Source organism: Myotis brandtii, unplaced genomic scaffold, assembly GCF_000412655.1.
Source record: "Myotis brandtii unplaced genomic scaffold, ASM41265v1 scaffold120, whole genome shotgun sequence".
Taxonomy (NCBI): Eukaryota; Metazoa; Chordata; class Mammalia; order Chiroptera; family Vespertilionidae; genus Myotis; species Myotis brandtii.
This window is the reverse complement of record NW_005354174.1, coordinates 3,864,598-3,880,459: the sequence shown is the minus strand read 5'-3', so window position 1 is coordinate 3,880,459 and position 15,862 is coordinate 3,864,598. Positions and strand designations below refer to the sequence as shown.

Genomic DNA, 15,862 nt, shown 5'->3' with positions numbered 1-15,862 from the left:
CGGCCTGGCACGGCAGTCCGCAGGCCTCCCCCAGCTCCAGCCTACCTCTTTGGGGCAATCCATCTAGGAGCCCTGGATGGATGGGTGGGGCCTACCTCTTTGGGGCAATGGATCACAGGGCACAGGCCAGGCTAGGGGAGCCCCCTCCCATCCCCGCCCGAATTTTGTGCACCAGGCCACTAGTGTTATATATAATAAGGATTCCTACATAAATTCCTGATGTTCTTAAAACTACTTACCTATTTATACTTACAAATAAAAGTTATCTAAAGATAGTCTATCAGTGATACTCATTATGATTTATTTTGAGAGTACAAAGTCTGGATTATGTCAATAAACTATAAATTCTCTTAGAACAAGAACCATGTCTTATCAACCCTTCTACTTCCAACACATAGGACAATGCCTTTATACAGTTGAGCCTTAAATATTTCTTGCATGCCATCAATTTTAGAGTGTTCGATCTTCATCACCCATGGAAAGAGTATTTTCCACCATCTTTTACAAAAGTATTGATGACCTAATAAATCCATCTCACTCAAATCTAAATAACCCTATTTCAAAAGCCATTGCCTATAAAAGAAAACAAGATAATCAGTCTTTGGCACCACTATGGGTTGAACTGTGTCATATAAAATATATGTGAAAGTCCTCACCCCCAGTACCTCAGATTATGACCTGTGTAAATAGAGTCATTGGAGATGCATTTAGTTAAAATGAGGTCATAGTGGAGTAGGGTGGGCCCTAATTCCAATATGACTGCTGTTTTTACAAGAGAAGAGAAGAAGACACAGAGACACATGGGGGAACAGAATGTGAAGATGGAGGCAGAGATTGAAGTAGCTATGCTGCCACAAGCCACAGAACACCAAAGAAGGATCCTCCCTAGAGGCTTCAGAGGGTAGAAGAAATTTCATTTGAGAATTAGTAAAAAAAATCCCAACAGATTCTGTCATTCTACAAAAAAAAAGTTTGGCCTCCTGAACTGTGAGAGAATAAATTTGTTTTGAACCACCCAGTTTATGGTATTTTGTTACAGTAGCCCAAAGAAAAGAATACAGGCACCTTCAACAACAAAACTGTTATTTCAGACTCCAACCATATTACATATAAACAAGCAGGAGGCAGTAAAGAACAATGCACATTTTCACCAAAAAATTTTTAAGCAGTGCTCTATAGATAGCACCTAAATATACCAGATACAAATTTTTAAAGATTCCCAGGATTTCTTATGTTCTACTAGAGGCCCAATGCACAAAATTCATGCAAGAGTAGGCCTTCCGCCCTGACCGGTTTGGCTCAGTGGATAGAGTGTCGGCCTGCGGACTGAAGGGTCCCAGGTTCGATTTTGGCCAAGGGCACATGTCCAGGTTGTGGGCTTGATCCCCAGTGTGGGGCGTGCAGGAGGCAGCTGATCAATGATTCTCTCTCATCATTGATGTTTCTCTCTCTCTCTCTCTCCCTTCCTCTCTGAAATCAATAAAGAAATTTTTTTTTTTAAAGTTTTTTTAAGTAGGCCTTCCTTCCCCCAGCTGCCAGCACCGGCTTCCCTCCGGCACCCAGGCTTCCCTCGCAGCCCCAGCTTTGTCTGGAAGGTCGTCCGGAAGGACGTCCAGTCTAATTAGCATATTATGCTTTTATTATTATAGATATCTACTGGGAACTGTGAAATGCACTACCCAAGGGAGAAGCTACAAACACCAAAGAAGGATCCTCTCTAGAGTCTTTAGAGGGAGTACGCTCCTGGCAACACCTTGTTTCAAATTTCTGGCAATTTTAATTTTTTTAAGCTTTAATGTAAAAAAATTAAATTCTCTTAGAATTTAATTGTTTAATTTTCTCAGGATTTTCCCTACATTTTTTTAACACATGTGATGGCTGAAACTGACTGAAAAGATGACTATCACTAACTACTAGAATTATTAATGACTACAATTACAGAAAACTTAAAAAATACAAACCAAGTTGTCAATTCTCAATTTAATCATCACAAATTAACTTACTTGATAAGGTTCTGGAAAGCATAACCATCTGTCCATTGTTCAGTAAAAGAGGCCCCGTGTCGGACAGTGGTAAAGTGGCCCAATCTCAAGCGGTCTTGCATGCTCTTATCTCTACATGCCATCTTCTCTTGTTTTGACTTAGAAGAACAAAGAGAAAATAATTTCATTTTCCTATGAGAACTCATATATAGCATTATGTTTATTTTTTGTACTATACTGTGCAAAGTTTAGTACAACAGACTAAATTTACATTGACCTTAGGAAGTAAGCTAAAACTTTAAATAAATTCTCTATCATCTACCTTATCATAAAAATGGAAAAAAAGCGGTTTCCTTATTATAAAATTAGTAAATTAAAAGATGAAGCAGTCCTGGCTGGTTTTGCTCAGTGATTAGAGTATCGGCTCACAGACCAAAGAGTCTCGGGTTCGATTTCCAGTCAAAGTCATGTACCATTGTTATAGGTTTCCCCAACCCTGGTAGGGGGGCCTGCAGGAGGCAACCAATCCATGTTTCTTTCTCATGTCAATGTTTCTCTCTCTCCCTTCTCTCCCTCCCTTCCACTCTCTCTAGAAATCAATGGAAAAAATATCGTCGGGTAAGGATTAAAAGTAATAAAAAAATAAAAGATGAAGCAAAATTTCCCAGTATCTTTGACATCAGCATAATCACTTCACTTTTATCACTGCTCCCTGTCATTTTAACAACATCCCAAAGATTTTAAGCACAAGTAACCAGGTTGCCTCAAACCTGTACCTTGTAATAATTTCATTAGTAAGTTCTGACATCTTAAAGCTTTCAATGTAAGATAAATAAGTACTGGGAATGTAATAAAAAAAAACTTTCAAAAAGAAGTTACTAATAACTATTAAAAGCAAGTTGCAATTAATCACATACAAGGATATACCAACATAATTATTTTACAGCACAAAACACTTAATTATAACATTATTATATATGTATATTACTCCAAATACCATCTCTGAAATGGAAACATAACTATTGTTAAATGTTTGTAATAGAATCCACACTTCAACAGATAGATAAAAATAAGAATTAAGGCCCAACCGGGTAAGCTCAGCTATAGCATTGTCCTGATATGCCAAGGTTGTGGGTTCAATCCCCGATCAGGGTACATACAAGAATCAACTAATGAGTGCATGGATAGGTGGAACAACAAATCTCTCTCTCTCTCTCTCTCTCTCTCTCTACCCCCCTTCTCCCTTCTCCTCTCTCTAATCAATAAATTAAAATTTAAATAAATAAAAGAATTTAGGGAATCAACACCTCAAATAAACTCAACTAGGACAAGCTGTTTCTGTCCAATCAACATCACACGCAAAGCAATGCAAAACCAAAAAGCAGAAAGAATGTCCCAAATTATAACTCTGGATGCTTGGTTCACGTATCCAAACAAGAAAGAATTTTAATTATCAAACAATAAGTCTTTTCCTAAAAAGCCCTAGTTTGAAATATTTTCATCCCAGGTAAGGAGTAAGGACCCACAATGACACACACTGAGCACCTTGGGGTACGTAGTATCCTGGCTGCCTTTCACCACTCACCTTTTCTATAAGGAGTTTCTTGCTCATTGTCACACATCGATTTAATCGTTCTTTGTATTTCTCTAGCATCTTTTGCTGTTCATCAATCTGCCGTCTCAAATCACAGTTGGCCTTCAATGGAAAACAACATTTTACTTCCAAGGAAGAACGATTAATACAAAAGAAGTTTCTAGGGATGTCACAGAATCAGAGAATTTATCCTGGTGTTAAAGGAAAGATCTCCACTCTTTCCACTTTTTGTTCTTAAATCAAAAGCAAAATTAAGGATCGAACAGGTCTTAAAAAAATGTTAAATTCTTTATTCTCTCTTAATAAACTTATCTATTTATTAAAGATGAATTCTGTTACTAAAAGTGAGCTTGTTTTTCTACTGTTCATATTTTACTCCTCCCAAAAGCTAGTTACAGCTAGCTAAATCTAGTACATCACATATGCCTCAATTATCACAAGACGAAAGGGAAAAAACCCTATGAAATATGAGATGCTTAAAATACATAAAAAGCATGATTAAACACTTTACAGCACTTATGGATTAAATACTTATAAAGAGTGATTAAACATTTACAAAAAAATTACGGAATTAAAAACACACATATAGTTCTTTAAGTTCAATTGTTCTTTGTTTTTAAATTCTTGTTTCCAAAGAAAAGGAGACATGAATGTACATAGTGTTTCTTACCAGAAAAGCCAGGCACACCCATGCCCACATAAGATAGAACTAACTAGCTGAATACAAGGTCCTGGTTCAAGAATGCCAGAATGTAAATACACAGTTAATTTAGCTGTGGCCAGAAGGATGGGATAAATACTTTGAAAAATTCAAGCCTCCTACAATAACAGAGAAGGAAAGAACCACTAACCCAAGATCAATTTTGACTTGAAACTCCTGAATTTATCCTGGTGTTAAAGGAAAGATCTCCACTCTTTCGGTAAATAAATGCTACTTTATAACAACTTGCTGGAATTATGAAAAAAAAAAAATCTGGTATTTCCCAATCAAATAAAATAAGTGTTTCTGAAACATTAAAAAGCACACATGGAGGATATTAGAGAAAACTCAATTTTTAAGACTTTTCAGGCTTCATTTTAAAGTAACCAGAATACAAAAGCTCCCATCTCCAACTGTCCGCTCTCCCCATAAGTGTAATTTCTTCCCATTAGTTCCTCTATGAGTTCTATGGACTACATTATCAAAAGCGAAGTGCAAGGCAGCAGACCCCTACTCAGCTGTGTCATGGGAGCCCTCGTGGTTCTTCTATAGAACCTTCAGGGCCTCGTGGAGCCAGTTTGAAAACCACCACATTAGTATAAATAAGGATCAAACCTACCCCTTCTAAATCACTAGAGAAGAGAAAATGTTAGTCAATTTTATTTATAAATCAGCAATATTTATGTATATATGCATTTATATAAATACTACAAATGGCTCAAAATTACTAAAGGAAATGTATCAAATGTTTTATCTTGAATGCCATATTTTTCAGCATTCGCTGAATTTTTTTAAAAAAAGAGCAGGTATTACTTTCATAACAACAATAAAAACATTTTAAAAATTTTAAGCATGGATCTGTCAATATACCAAATTGCATATTAAAAATACGTATTTAAAATATCCTGGTATATTTTCTAGTGGTATCTTTTAAATTCCAGATTAGCTATTTTTGAAATTTTTCTTGTAAGTACAAAAAACTTTAGATGAATAGATTATAAAAGATACAAAATAAAAAAAACCGAGGCTGTGAAATAGTTTTAAAATTCAAGAATACTAAGGCCCTGGCTGGGTTGCTTTATTGGTTAGAGCGTTGACTCCATACACCAAGGTTGCAGGTTTTATCTCTGGTCAGGACACATACAAGAATCAACCCACCAATGCATATATAAGTGGGACAACAAATTGATGCCCCCCTCCTCTCCCCTCCCCCTTCCTTTTTCTCTCTAAAATAACAATAATAAAAGAATATTAAAATTCTACAATATAAGATTTCCAATTTAAAGGCATTTACAGTGCTTAGAATGTAGGTTTGATCCTGCTTGCTACTCAGATTCCCTTGAATTAAAGGAAAATATCCATATGATTATTTAACTTTGTTATTTGGCTATAGTAATTATCTCTATGATATGCACATATGCCAAATACACATAACATCAATCAGTGCTTATAAAATCTCCTAGCACATTTTAATACTTACTCTTAACAAATCATCTATTCTTCCCTCCTTCTTCTCTAAGTCAGAATTCTTACTGTTTTCTAGTGCAGATATTTTTTCTATTGTGAGGTCAGACTATAGAGACAAAACAAAATTTAGAATTAGTCTCAAAATACTGCGTGCCGTCACTCATTTTCTCATTACTTTTCTGGGGGGAAAAGGCACTTGCTAACAAATAGCCAAGAATCACATGGCTCAAGAAACTGAATCTCCTTTCTTCATCCCATTCTTTAAGTTTTATATTCTGTTATACCTGCACCTCAAAAACATATTAACACTGGAATTAAATGTATGAATTCTCAAGATCTCTGTGCATTGAACAATAGAGAAACATACTACTTTAGAAATGAAACTGAGAGAAGACATGACCCAAGCACGCCACCTAGTGGAAATAATGAACAATTAGAAGGCGAGAGATCAAAGTTATTGGAATATTCAACTATCTTTCAATTGCCCAAAGGCTGGTAATTCAAATAAAATTAAAGTCTGCTCCTGAAGGTTGCATAGCTTGAGACTTTAGAAATGCTCCTAGATTGTCAAGCATCCTGCCCTGACTTGAAGGCAGCACAGTGCCAAGAAAACCTGGTATACTATTTGGCTAGCTCAATATTACAAAGTAGAGGACATATATCCACTACCCTTTGCAAGTAATATCTTTGATTGTTCACAACATACTAACTTAAAAAGTTTCTGAAGACTGTTTAAGGAGAAAAGTATGTTGGTGTGCCACATGTTAAAGAAGTTTATCTAGGTCTTGCCAAATGAACAGGTACACGGAATAAATTAACTCCTTTCATAAAGTAGTAAATTAACATTCATTGATGACTACTGTGAGCACTGTCCTAATAAGCATTTTGTATATATTGTTTGAGATAATTAGAATCAACCACATTATACAGATGATTTGTACTCAAGAAAATTGAGGACTAAAAATATAATGTAAGGTGTAAAGACAGAATTTGAACTCAGGCCTAAAGGTCTCCAAATGAGTGCTCTGTTCTCAACAGCTTGCTATAAAACAAGCGCTTCTGCTGCAACGTACCATAAAGGAAAAGAAACACCTCAAAAGGTTAAAGCACCTTCCAAAAGACTTTAAGTACTCATAATGTAAGTTCTAAATAGAATAATAAAAATAATGAGGTAAAGTTAGAGAATTAAAGGGAAGACAAAGAGAGGACTCATAGTCTTTATATGTGGTCAGCATTTCTTCTTAAGCAGATCCTTTTCTCCTCTGTTTACCTATCGCCAACCTACCTGGGTCTGTCTGTGCTGGATGGAGATCTGTTTCTGGGAGCTGCAGGAATGCTCTGTGTTACCAGATCCTGTAGAAGAGGGACTGTTTTGCTGAGCCTGTAATAAAGGTATATTACCAATCACAAGAAAGTTTTGCATTTTCCTCCACAAACATTTGTATGAATGCAAATGATTAACTCTATATAAAATGAACTCTGATGAAAGGCAGAAGTCAGGGCCATGTAGCCAAGAAGAAAGTAAAACAATTCAAATGAGAAGCAAGAGCCAGACATGATGGCTTGGACCATGTTCCTAGAAATAGTTTAAAATATCAAATGCTGCCTTAGCTGGTTTGGCTCAGTGGATAGAGTGTCAGCCTGAGGACTGAAGGGTCCAGGTTCGATTCCGGTCAAGAGCACATGCCCAGGTTGAAGGCTCAACCCCCAGTAGGGGGTATGCAGAAGGCAACCGATCAATGATTCACTCTCATCATTGATGTTTCTATCTCTCTCCTTTTCCTTTCCTCTCTGAAATCAATAAAGATATATTTTTTTAAAAAGCAAATGCTTATAAAAGAATTTTTTAAAATATGTAAATTAGAAGTTATTCCTGTTATAACAGGCCCCTTTCACTTGTATTTAAATATGCTTTTGTCAGAAAAGGCTGGTGATGAAGCAAGGGGATGCTAGTGACTCCAGGCAGAAAGGACTGGGAACTACTATTCAGAATACAGTAGTACCCCTTATCCACAGTTTCAGTTACCTGTGATCAACCATGGTCTGAAAATATTAAATGGAAATTTCAGAAATAAACAATTCATAAGTTTGAAATTGCACTCTGTTCGGAGTGATGTGAGGAAATCATGTGCTGTCCCGCTCAGGACGTGAATCATCCCTTTGTCCAGCGTATCCATACTGTATGTACTATGAACCGTTAGTCACTCAGTAGCCATCTGACTGTCAAAGTACTACAGTGCTTGTATTCAAGTAACCCTTACCTTACTTAATAATGGCTTAAAAGAGCACAAATAGTGACACTCGCGATGCAGATGTGCCACCAAGTGTTTCCTGTATGTGAAAAGGTAGGTATGTATAGGTACTATTGATACCATCTGTAATTTTAGGAATCTACTGGGGGTCCTGGAACAGATAAGGGGGGGACTACTGTAGTCTCCTAAATCCCCAAACATTATCCATAAACACACACTGGCCCAAAATCCAAGTTAATTTCTAATAATATTACTTGCTGACAGTGACTTTTTAAAAATATATATTTTTATTTATTTCAGAGAGGAAGGGAAAAGGAGAGACAGAACCATTAATGATGAGAGAGAATCACTGACCAGCTGCCTCCCGCATGCCCCACGCTGGGGATCGAGCCCACAACCTGGGCACGTGCCCTGACTGGGAATTGACCGTGACCTCCTGGTTCATAGGTCAATGCTCAATCACTCAGCCATGCCAGCCGGGATGAGTGACTTTTATACACAATTTACAGGGCATTTCTAAAGCATTTTTATTTATTTATTTTTATTTTTAAAATATTTTTATTGATTTCAGAGAGGAAGGGAGAAGGAGAGAGAGAGAGAAACATCAATGATGAGAGTGAATCATTGATCGGCTGCCTCCTGCACACCCCCCACTGGGTATCAAGTCCGCAACCCAGACACGTGCCCTTGACTGGAATCAAACCCGGGATCCTTCAGTCTGCAGGATGACGTTCTATCCACTGAGCAAAACCAGCTAGGGCTTCTAAGGCATTTTTAAATTTAGAAAGCTAATTTAGGATTTAATATTATTCAACTATTCAGGAATATACGATCATTATTATCCCAAAATTCCTTTTATAAACAAAATGGCATCTAACAATACAGTACAACTCGTCACAGACATAATTAGGAAATACTGGATATTGTGAGGATTAGATAATGTAGTGTTTTCCACATGTGAATTTTTCTGATACTTTATATATTTATTTTTCCTTTTTTTTTTTAATCCTCGCCCAATGATATGTTTACTGATTTTCGAGAGAAAGGAAGGGAGAGAGAGATGTGTCTCTCTCACATTGATGTTTCCATCTCTCTCTCTCCCTCCCTCCCTCCCTTCCTCTGTCTCTAAAAATCAATGGAAAAAATATCCTTGGGTGAGGATTAACAGAAGAAGAAGAAACTTAGATTATAACTGGAAAGAATGAACCAGTAAGAGGAACACAAATTTTAACAAATGGTGACTTCAGCTCTGAAAATTGTCCCTAAACATGGAAGCATGGGGCAATGGAGCTTTCTCTTGCTTTATACATCCTTGGTCACAAACACTTGGTAGGTCACAGAAACCAAGAAAGTAGAAATTTCTGAGTCAAATTGTATTATAATTTGGCAAATAGGTCAAACTTTCAAGTTCTTGTTCTTCAAGGAAGGAGAAAGAAGCAAGCTGAAAAGAGCAAACAGATAAATATTCCTGGAAAAAGTAAACATAACAACACTCAGAAGAGTTGAGAGAAGGCAAGCATGTCGGTCACCCAAATACCAGAGGTGAAACAGCTTGTAAGCATGCTATGGAACCCCTGACTACATGCTACAATTTTACTGACTTGAGTATTGCTTTAAATAAGTGATGTAAATTTGCAGTTTGGAAACTTTACTTGTTATAAGCTCTTTGGTTGTTATGGAATTTTATCTATATTTTCTTTACTTTGTCAACCTAAGATCGCATTTTTCTCCCCACAGTGTGTTCAGACATTAACAAAACAGTTTTTTCTCTCAGCCCTTTGAACCCAGGGAGACTGAGAAGAAGCTCACCACTACCTCTAGAAGTGACAGTTAAAAAGGTCATCCTCTCTCTACCAAATAGTTATTCTAACTTCATCAAGGAGCTCCAGGACAACAAGGGTCTGCATAAACTCAGGCTCAGTACTCACTGAAACAAAAGTGAAGCAGAGGCCAGCTCCCCTCTGTGCCAGCTGCTCTGTGTCGAGCCGAGGTTTTGCTAGCATTACTGACATCAGGGTTGGCAGAGCAGACTGCTCCTCCGATACCTCCTTTGCAGCGCTGCCATCTAAACCATAGAGGGGCTGTTCTACTCGTCGCTGGAAAACATTAAAAAACACACAAATTACACGAGAAAGAAAATCTGATATTGCCAAAACATGCAACAGATTAAAACAGTTACTGAATATAATAATGATTTTAAAAAAACCAAATACCTCTGAAAACAAATACGGAGAGCATAATAACATTATTGGATTATAACCTAGCTATCAACCTGAATTAATATCTTACTCAAATTAAGCAAAACTACATTTTAATGGTTCTATATTTACTCAACTCTGAATTGGCAAGTTACTCTGTAGAGTTCAATAAATCAACCTCATAATACCCTCAATCCTACAAAGGAAATGTTATTTCTATCCTGTAGGTAAATGAAGATTAAGATATTTGTTCCCTACTTTATAGGTAGAGCTTATTTCACTCTTAATCCTATTCTCAGCACACTATACTTAGATGCAAAAAACAGCTGAAATAAATATAAGCAAAACAAGCTCCATACTACACTAAAAGAATAACATACCACAATTATGTATGATTTATTCTAGAAATGTTAAGTATGGTTCATTATTAGCAAATCCACTAATCTAATTCATTACATTAATGTCAGAAGGAGAGGAATCAAGATTCTTCCCTTTATAGATGACCCCCGCAAAAAAAGTCCACATTATCGGGCAACTCTTAAAAAAAAAAAAAAGACCTGGTGGCTCAATGATTGAGCATCAACTTATGAACCAGGAGTTCACAGTTCGATTCCCGGTCAGGGCACATGTCCAGGTTGCAGGCTCAATGCCCAGTATGGGGTGTGCAGAAGGCAGCCAATCAATGATTCTCTCTCATCATTGATGTTTCTATCTCTCCCCCTCCCCCTTCCTCTTTGAAATAAAAATATATTTTAAAAAACTACAAGTATCCATCTTTCATATAATGAAGTATTTTTTTAGAAATTAACATACATAAACTTAATGGTCCTATAGTAGAAACACTATCATTAATGTTAGGAATTACATGGAATTAACACATTAGTATCACAATCATTCAACATTTTTATAAAAGTTTTGGTCAATGTGATAAGGAAAAATGAGGTAAAAACACTGGAAAATAGTAAAGCATCATTAAAAAGTATCATTTTTGGATGATATAACTATTCACAAAGGAAACCAAGCAAACCAACTGAAAAACAAAATAAGAGTTCAGAAAAATGGTCATATATCAAATAAACAGACAAAAATCAATAGCTTTCCCATACACCAACAACAATTGATTACAATCAGAATATGTAATGGAAGAAAAAGCAGACTTAAAATTTATGCAGATTATACATAAAGAAAAACTAGAGCCCGGGTGGTGTGGCTCAGTGGTTGAGCATAGACCTGTAAATCAGGAGGTCACAGTTTGATCCCAGTGACATGCCCGGGTTGCGGGCTCGATTCCCAGTGTGGGACATGCAGGAGGCAGCCAATCAATGATTCTCTCTCATCACTGATGTTTCTATCTCTCCCTCTTCCTTCCTCTCTGAAATCAATAAAAATATTTTTTTAAATATATATATACATTTTTTTTAAAAAAGGAAAAACTAGAGCTTCACCGACAAATACAAAGATTTTACCTAAATTAAATTGCAATATTATGCTTCTGGATTCAAATTTTACAGATGTCAAATTTCTCTAAAAACCAATGCTTAGGGCTTTTTCTTTCTTTTTAGTTTTGTTTTTCTTTTCCTATTTCACAAGAGAGTGTGGTGATGGTATAATTATCATCTGGGTTCCTTCTTACTCTCTTTTAGGGAGTTGATTTTTGTGGAACTTCACAAATGAATTCTGAGGTTCACTTAGAAAAATAATCAAAATTAGCCATATAATTTTTAATAAGGAATATCTGGGAAATTTGACTATTAAAACATATACAAAGCAACATTAACTAAATCAGTATAATACAGAAAATTCAGAAAGCAACCCATGTAATATGAATATATAATTAGTGATTAAAATATATTTCAAATTAGTGGGAACTTATTAAAAAGATTATAGGATATTTGCAGATATTAGAAAAAAAGAAAAGAAGGTTGCTTCCTTATCTATCTACTAGAGGCCTGGTGCATGAAATTCGTGCATGGGGGGGGGGGGAGGTTGTCCCTCAGCCCAGTTTACGCCCTCTCACAGTCCGGGACCCCTTGGGGGATGTAGCAGTGTGCCAAGCGTCAGGCAGCGAGGAAGAAGCCCGAATTGGAGCCGGGCGTCCATCTGCTTGCGCTCATCCCAGCCCGCTGCACCTGCTGCCACCACTCGGTAGTGCTGCTGCGGAGTCAGAAGAGGCTCCCAACGTGGCAGCTGCGCTCACCAGCAGTGAGCCCGGCTTCTGGCTGAGCGGCGCTCCACTGACCACCATGGGGCAGCTCCTGCGTTGAGCGTCTGCCCCCTGGTGGTCAGTGCACATCATAGCGACAGGTCGTTCTGCTCTAACGGTCACTTAGGTTTATATTATATAGATTAGAGGCTCGATGCATGAAATTCGTGCATGGGGAGGGTCCCTAGACCTGGCCGGAGATCAGGGCTGATCTGTGGGGCGACTGGTAGGGTGATGGGGGGGGGGGCACCTGATGCACCCGACTTGGCCAGGCTGGCACTGGCCACGTACCCTGCCGCTGCGGCCAGTGGCCTCCCTCTGCGGGGCGACTAATGGGGGCGATCATGGGGGCCCCCACTGGCACCCGCCTTGGCTGGCCTGGGGCCTGCAGGCTGGGGGCAGCTCCTGCATTGAGCATCTGCCCCCTGGTGGTCAGTGCGCATCATAACGACCGATCATTCCACCTGTTGTTCCACCATTTGGTCGATTTGCACATTAGGCTTTTATTATATAGGATGTATATAAAAGGCTAATATGCAAAGTGTCCCCACGGGAGTTCGACCAAGAGTTCTATTGCTCGCTATGACATGCACTGACCACCAGGGGACGGTGCAAAAAAAGGAAGGCCCGCTGATCACCAGTGGGTGGCGCGGAACAAAGGAAGGCCCTGGCTGGCAGCTGGGGCAGGAAGGCCCTGGCCAGCAGCCAGAAGGCCCCGGCTGGCCCTGATTGCCGGCCAGGCCTAGGGACCCCACCTGTGCATGAATTTCATGCACCAGGCCTCTAGTATCATATAACGTTTATAAGAACATACAAACAAATTCTTTTATGACTTTCTAGTGGTGAAGGATATTTTAAACATGACATTAAAAATACAAACCATATAGGAACATCTAAGAATAATACAAAGACAATAAGTAATAAAGAAAAAGACATTGATAAATTCAACTACTTCAAATTTTTTGACTTCTGTATGGTGAAAGTCAACATAAACAAAGTTAAAAGACAAAATTACAAACAGGAAAAAATATTTACAATATAAATGATGAGTTAACAATTTTAATAAATAATGTACTCCTACCCATCAGTAAGAAAAAACAAGTACTCTGAGAAATAAATAGACAAGGGACCTGGACAAGCATTAAAAGAGAAATCCAAAGGCCATCAAATGTATGAAAAAGTGTTTACTATCAGTAATTAAGAAATGCAAGTTACAACAAAGCATTTTTCTCACTGACAAAGATTATAATGATAAAATTCAGTATTAGAAGGATATGTAGAAACTAAGACTCTGAAATTGCTAATAACCAGAAAAGTGAGCATATTCTTTGACTTGGGAATTATACTTTGGAAATTTATCAAAAGGAAAAAAATGTGTAAGTACAAAGATATGTATATACAAGGACATTCATTACAGTACTACTTATAGAACATAAAATGTTTATAGGATATTGGTTAAATAAATTAATTACAACTAAAATAAGAAAATCTATCACATGAACATACATGCTATATAATAAAGGGCTAATATGCTAATTAGACCGGACTGTGGAACGACCTTCCAGAACGACCTTCAGGAATGACCAATGGGCGGGGCTGTGGGGCCATGAGGCAGCTGGGCTGCAAGGGTCAAGCCCCTTGCACAAATTTCATGCATCGGGCCTCTAGTGTATATACATATATGGCCACTAAACTCTTTAATAATAGCGCTTTTGGAGGAGACTTTCTATTTTACCACTTCTGAATTGTTGGATTTTTAAAATATGTATATATCCCTTTATCAGGAAAAGCTATTTAACATTTTCATTTTAGAAAATGAAAATAAAATAAAATAACCAAAATGATCCTGAAAAAGGAACTCTGAGTAGAGTCCACCTCATTAAGACCAACACTCATAGCTCACCAAATGCAATGGTTTAAATTCAAGTCCAGAACACTTGTGACACCCATTCATAACAATATTCTCACTAGTTGGGTGAATGTATCTCCAAAGCCACAATATTCAAATTAAAAATTCTATTATGTACTTAATAAGTATTTGCCAAGAGCTGATATACAGTGGGGCCTTGACTTACGAGTTTAATTCGTTCCGTGACGGAGCTCATAACTCAAATTACTCGTATGTCAAATCAATTGTGAACGAGTGAGACATGTGATGCTGGGCTGATGTGGAGTTCACTGTGACGTTCGCTGCGCCAACTAGCGGTGGGGTATCTGAAGCTGGCTCGTAACCCAAATTTTAGCTCGCAACTCAAAGCAAAAAATCGGCTGAGAGACGGCTCGTATCTCGAAAAACTCGTTAGTCGGGACACTCGTAAGTCAAGGCCCCAATGTATTTAAAACTATATCTGGAAATAGAGCAGGCTACGATGTTTGAACCAACCACCTTCCCTTAGGAAACAGGACAAAATGATATTAAGACCATCAAAGACTTGATTAAAATAAAAGGGATCAACCAGTGTAAAATCTAAGGGAAATGAGAAACAAGACAAGTAAAAGAAGCATCAAAGTCACATTTGCCCTAAGGGTACCTGCAAATCTCTTTTATTTCTATTTCTAGTGCATCCTAGTGCTAAGCAAAAGTCACAGACAAAAGCCCACCCAGTTCAATAAGGAAACTGTTCCCACTTCAAGCTGGGCTTCTGAAGGGCTAGTAGACACTCCTAGAAGAAAAACTGACCCTACCCTAAAGGAGCTGCAAAGTTGTCAATGAAGGGACAGGGCTTCCCTGAGAAATGCTGGCTCAATTCAAATCAGTATTGCCTGGGTGGTTGAGACAAACAAACAAAATAAATAAAACAAATACACAAAATGCTAGCCATAAATTCAGTAGTTTAAACCAGTATTGGATTAGTACTCTAGGCCAAGCACGTCAAACTCAAAGGCTAACATGGGCCAAATAAATGAGGCATGTGGCCCATGGGCCACGAGTTTGAAATACTTGCTCTAGGCATTTGGAAGAAGCAAATATTCTCTCTGGAGAAACACATCTTTATCCCAGCTCTCAAAGAAATTTCACAAATAATTTTTCAAGAATAAGCAGAATGATGTAAAAAAAAAAAATGAAGCATAAATAAATGAAACCCTGCCCTGGCCAGTGTGGCTCAATTGGTTGGGCATTTTCCCATGCACCCAAAGGTTGCCAGTTCAATTCCCAGTAGGAGGTGTGCAGGAGGCAGCCCATTGATGTTTCACCTTCACATCGATGTTTCTCTCTCTCCCCCTTCCTCTCTCTCTCAAAATTAATTTAAAAATCTTTGTTTGTTTTCTTATCTTTATTATAGAGAGTATTACAGAGGACCCCCACTGCCTTTAGCTACCAGGTTCTCACACAGCTCCAGGCCTTCACCATGCTATTGTCTGTGTCTATGGGCAATGCCTATCCTATCTAATAATAGACAAACGTGGTAATTAACCATACCTCCGCTACGCTTCCCATTGGCTAATCAGCAGGATATGCAAATTA

The 15,862-nt window shown here is 37.9% G+C and overlaps 1 protein-coding gene across 2 annotated transcripts in view; it reads right to left on the bottom strand.

Moving 5' to 3' along the window:
• TLK2 (tousled-like kinase 2) overlaps nt 1–15,862 on the bottom strand; it is a 77,539-nt gene that overhangs the window by 34,841 nt on the left and 26,836 nt on the right. The window contains exons 6-10 of one of the 2 annotated variants that reach the window (XM_014532000.1): nt 9,924–10,091; nt 7,029–7,124; nt 5,757–5,849; nt 3,568–3,702; nt 2,004–2,140 (exon numbers count right to left, since the gene is read on the bottom strand). In XM_014532000.1, coding sequence (XP_014387486.1) covers nt 2,004–2,140; nt 3,568–3,702; nt 5,757–5,849; nt 7,029–7,124; nt 9,924–10,091 — 629 coding nt within the window. The remainder of the gene's footprint in view (nt 1–2,003; nt 2,141–3,567; nt 3,703–5,756; nt 5,850–7,028; nt 7,125–9,923; nt 10,092–15,862) is intronic. The other variant, XM_005858598.2, reaches the window with a different exon arrangement.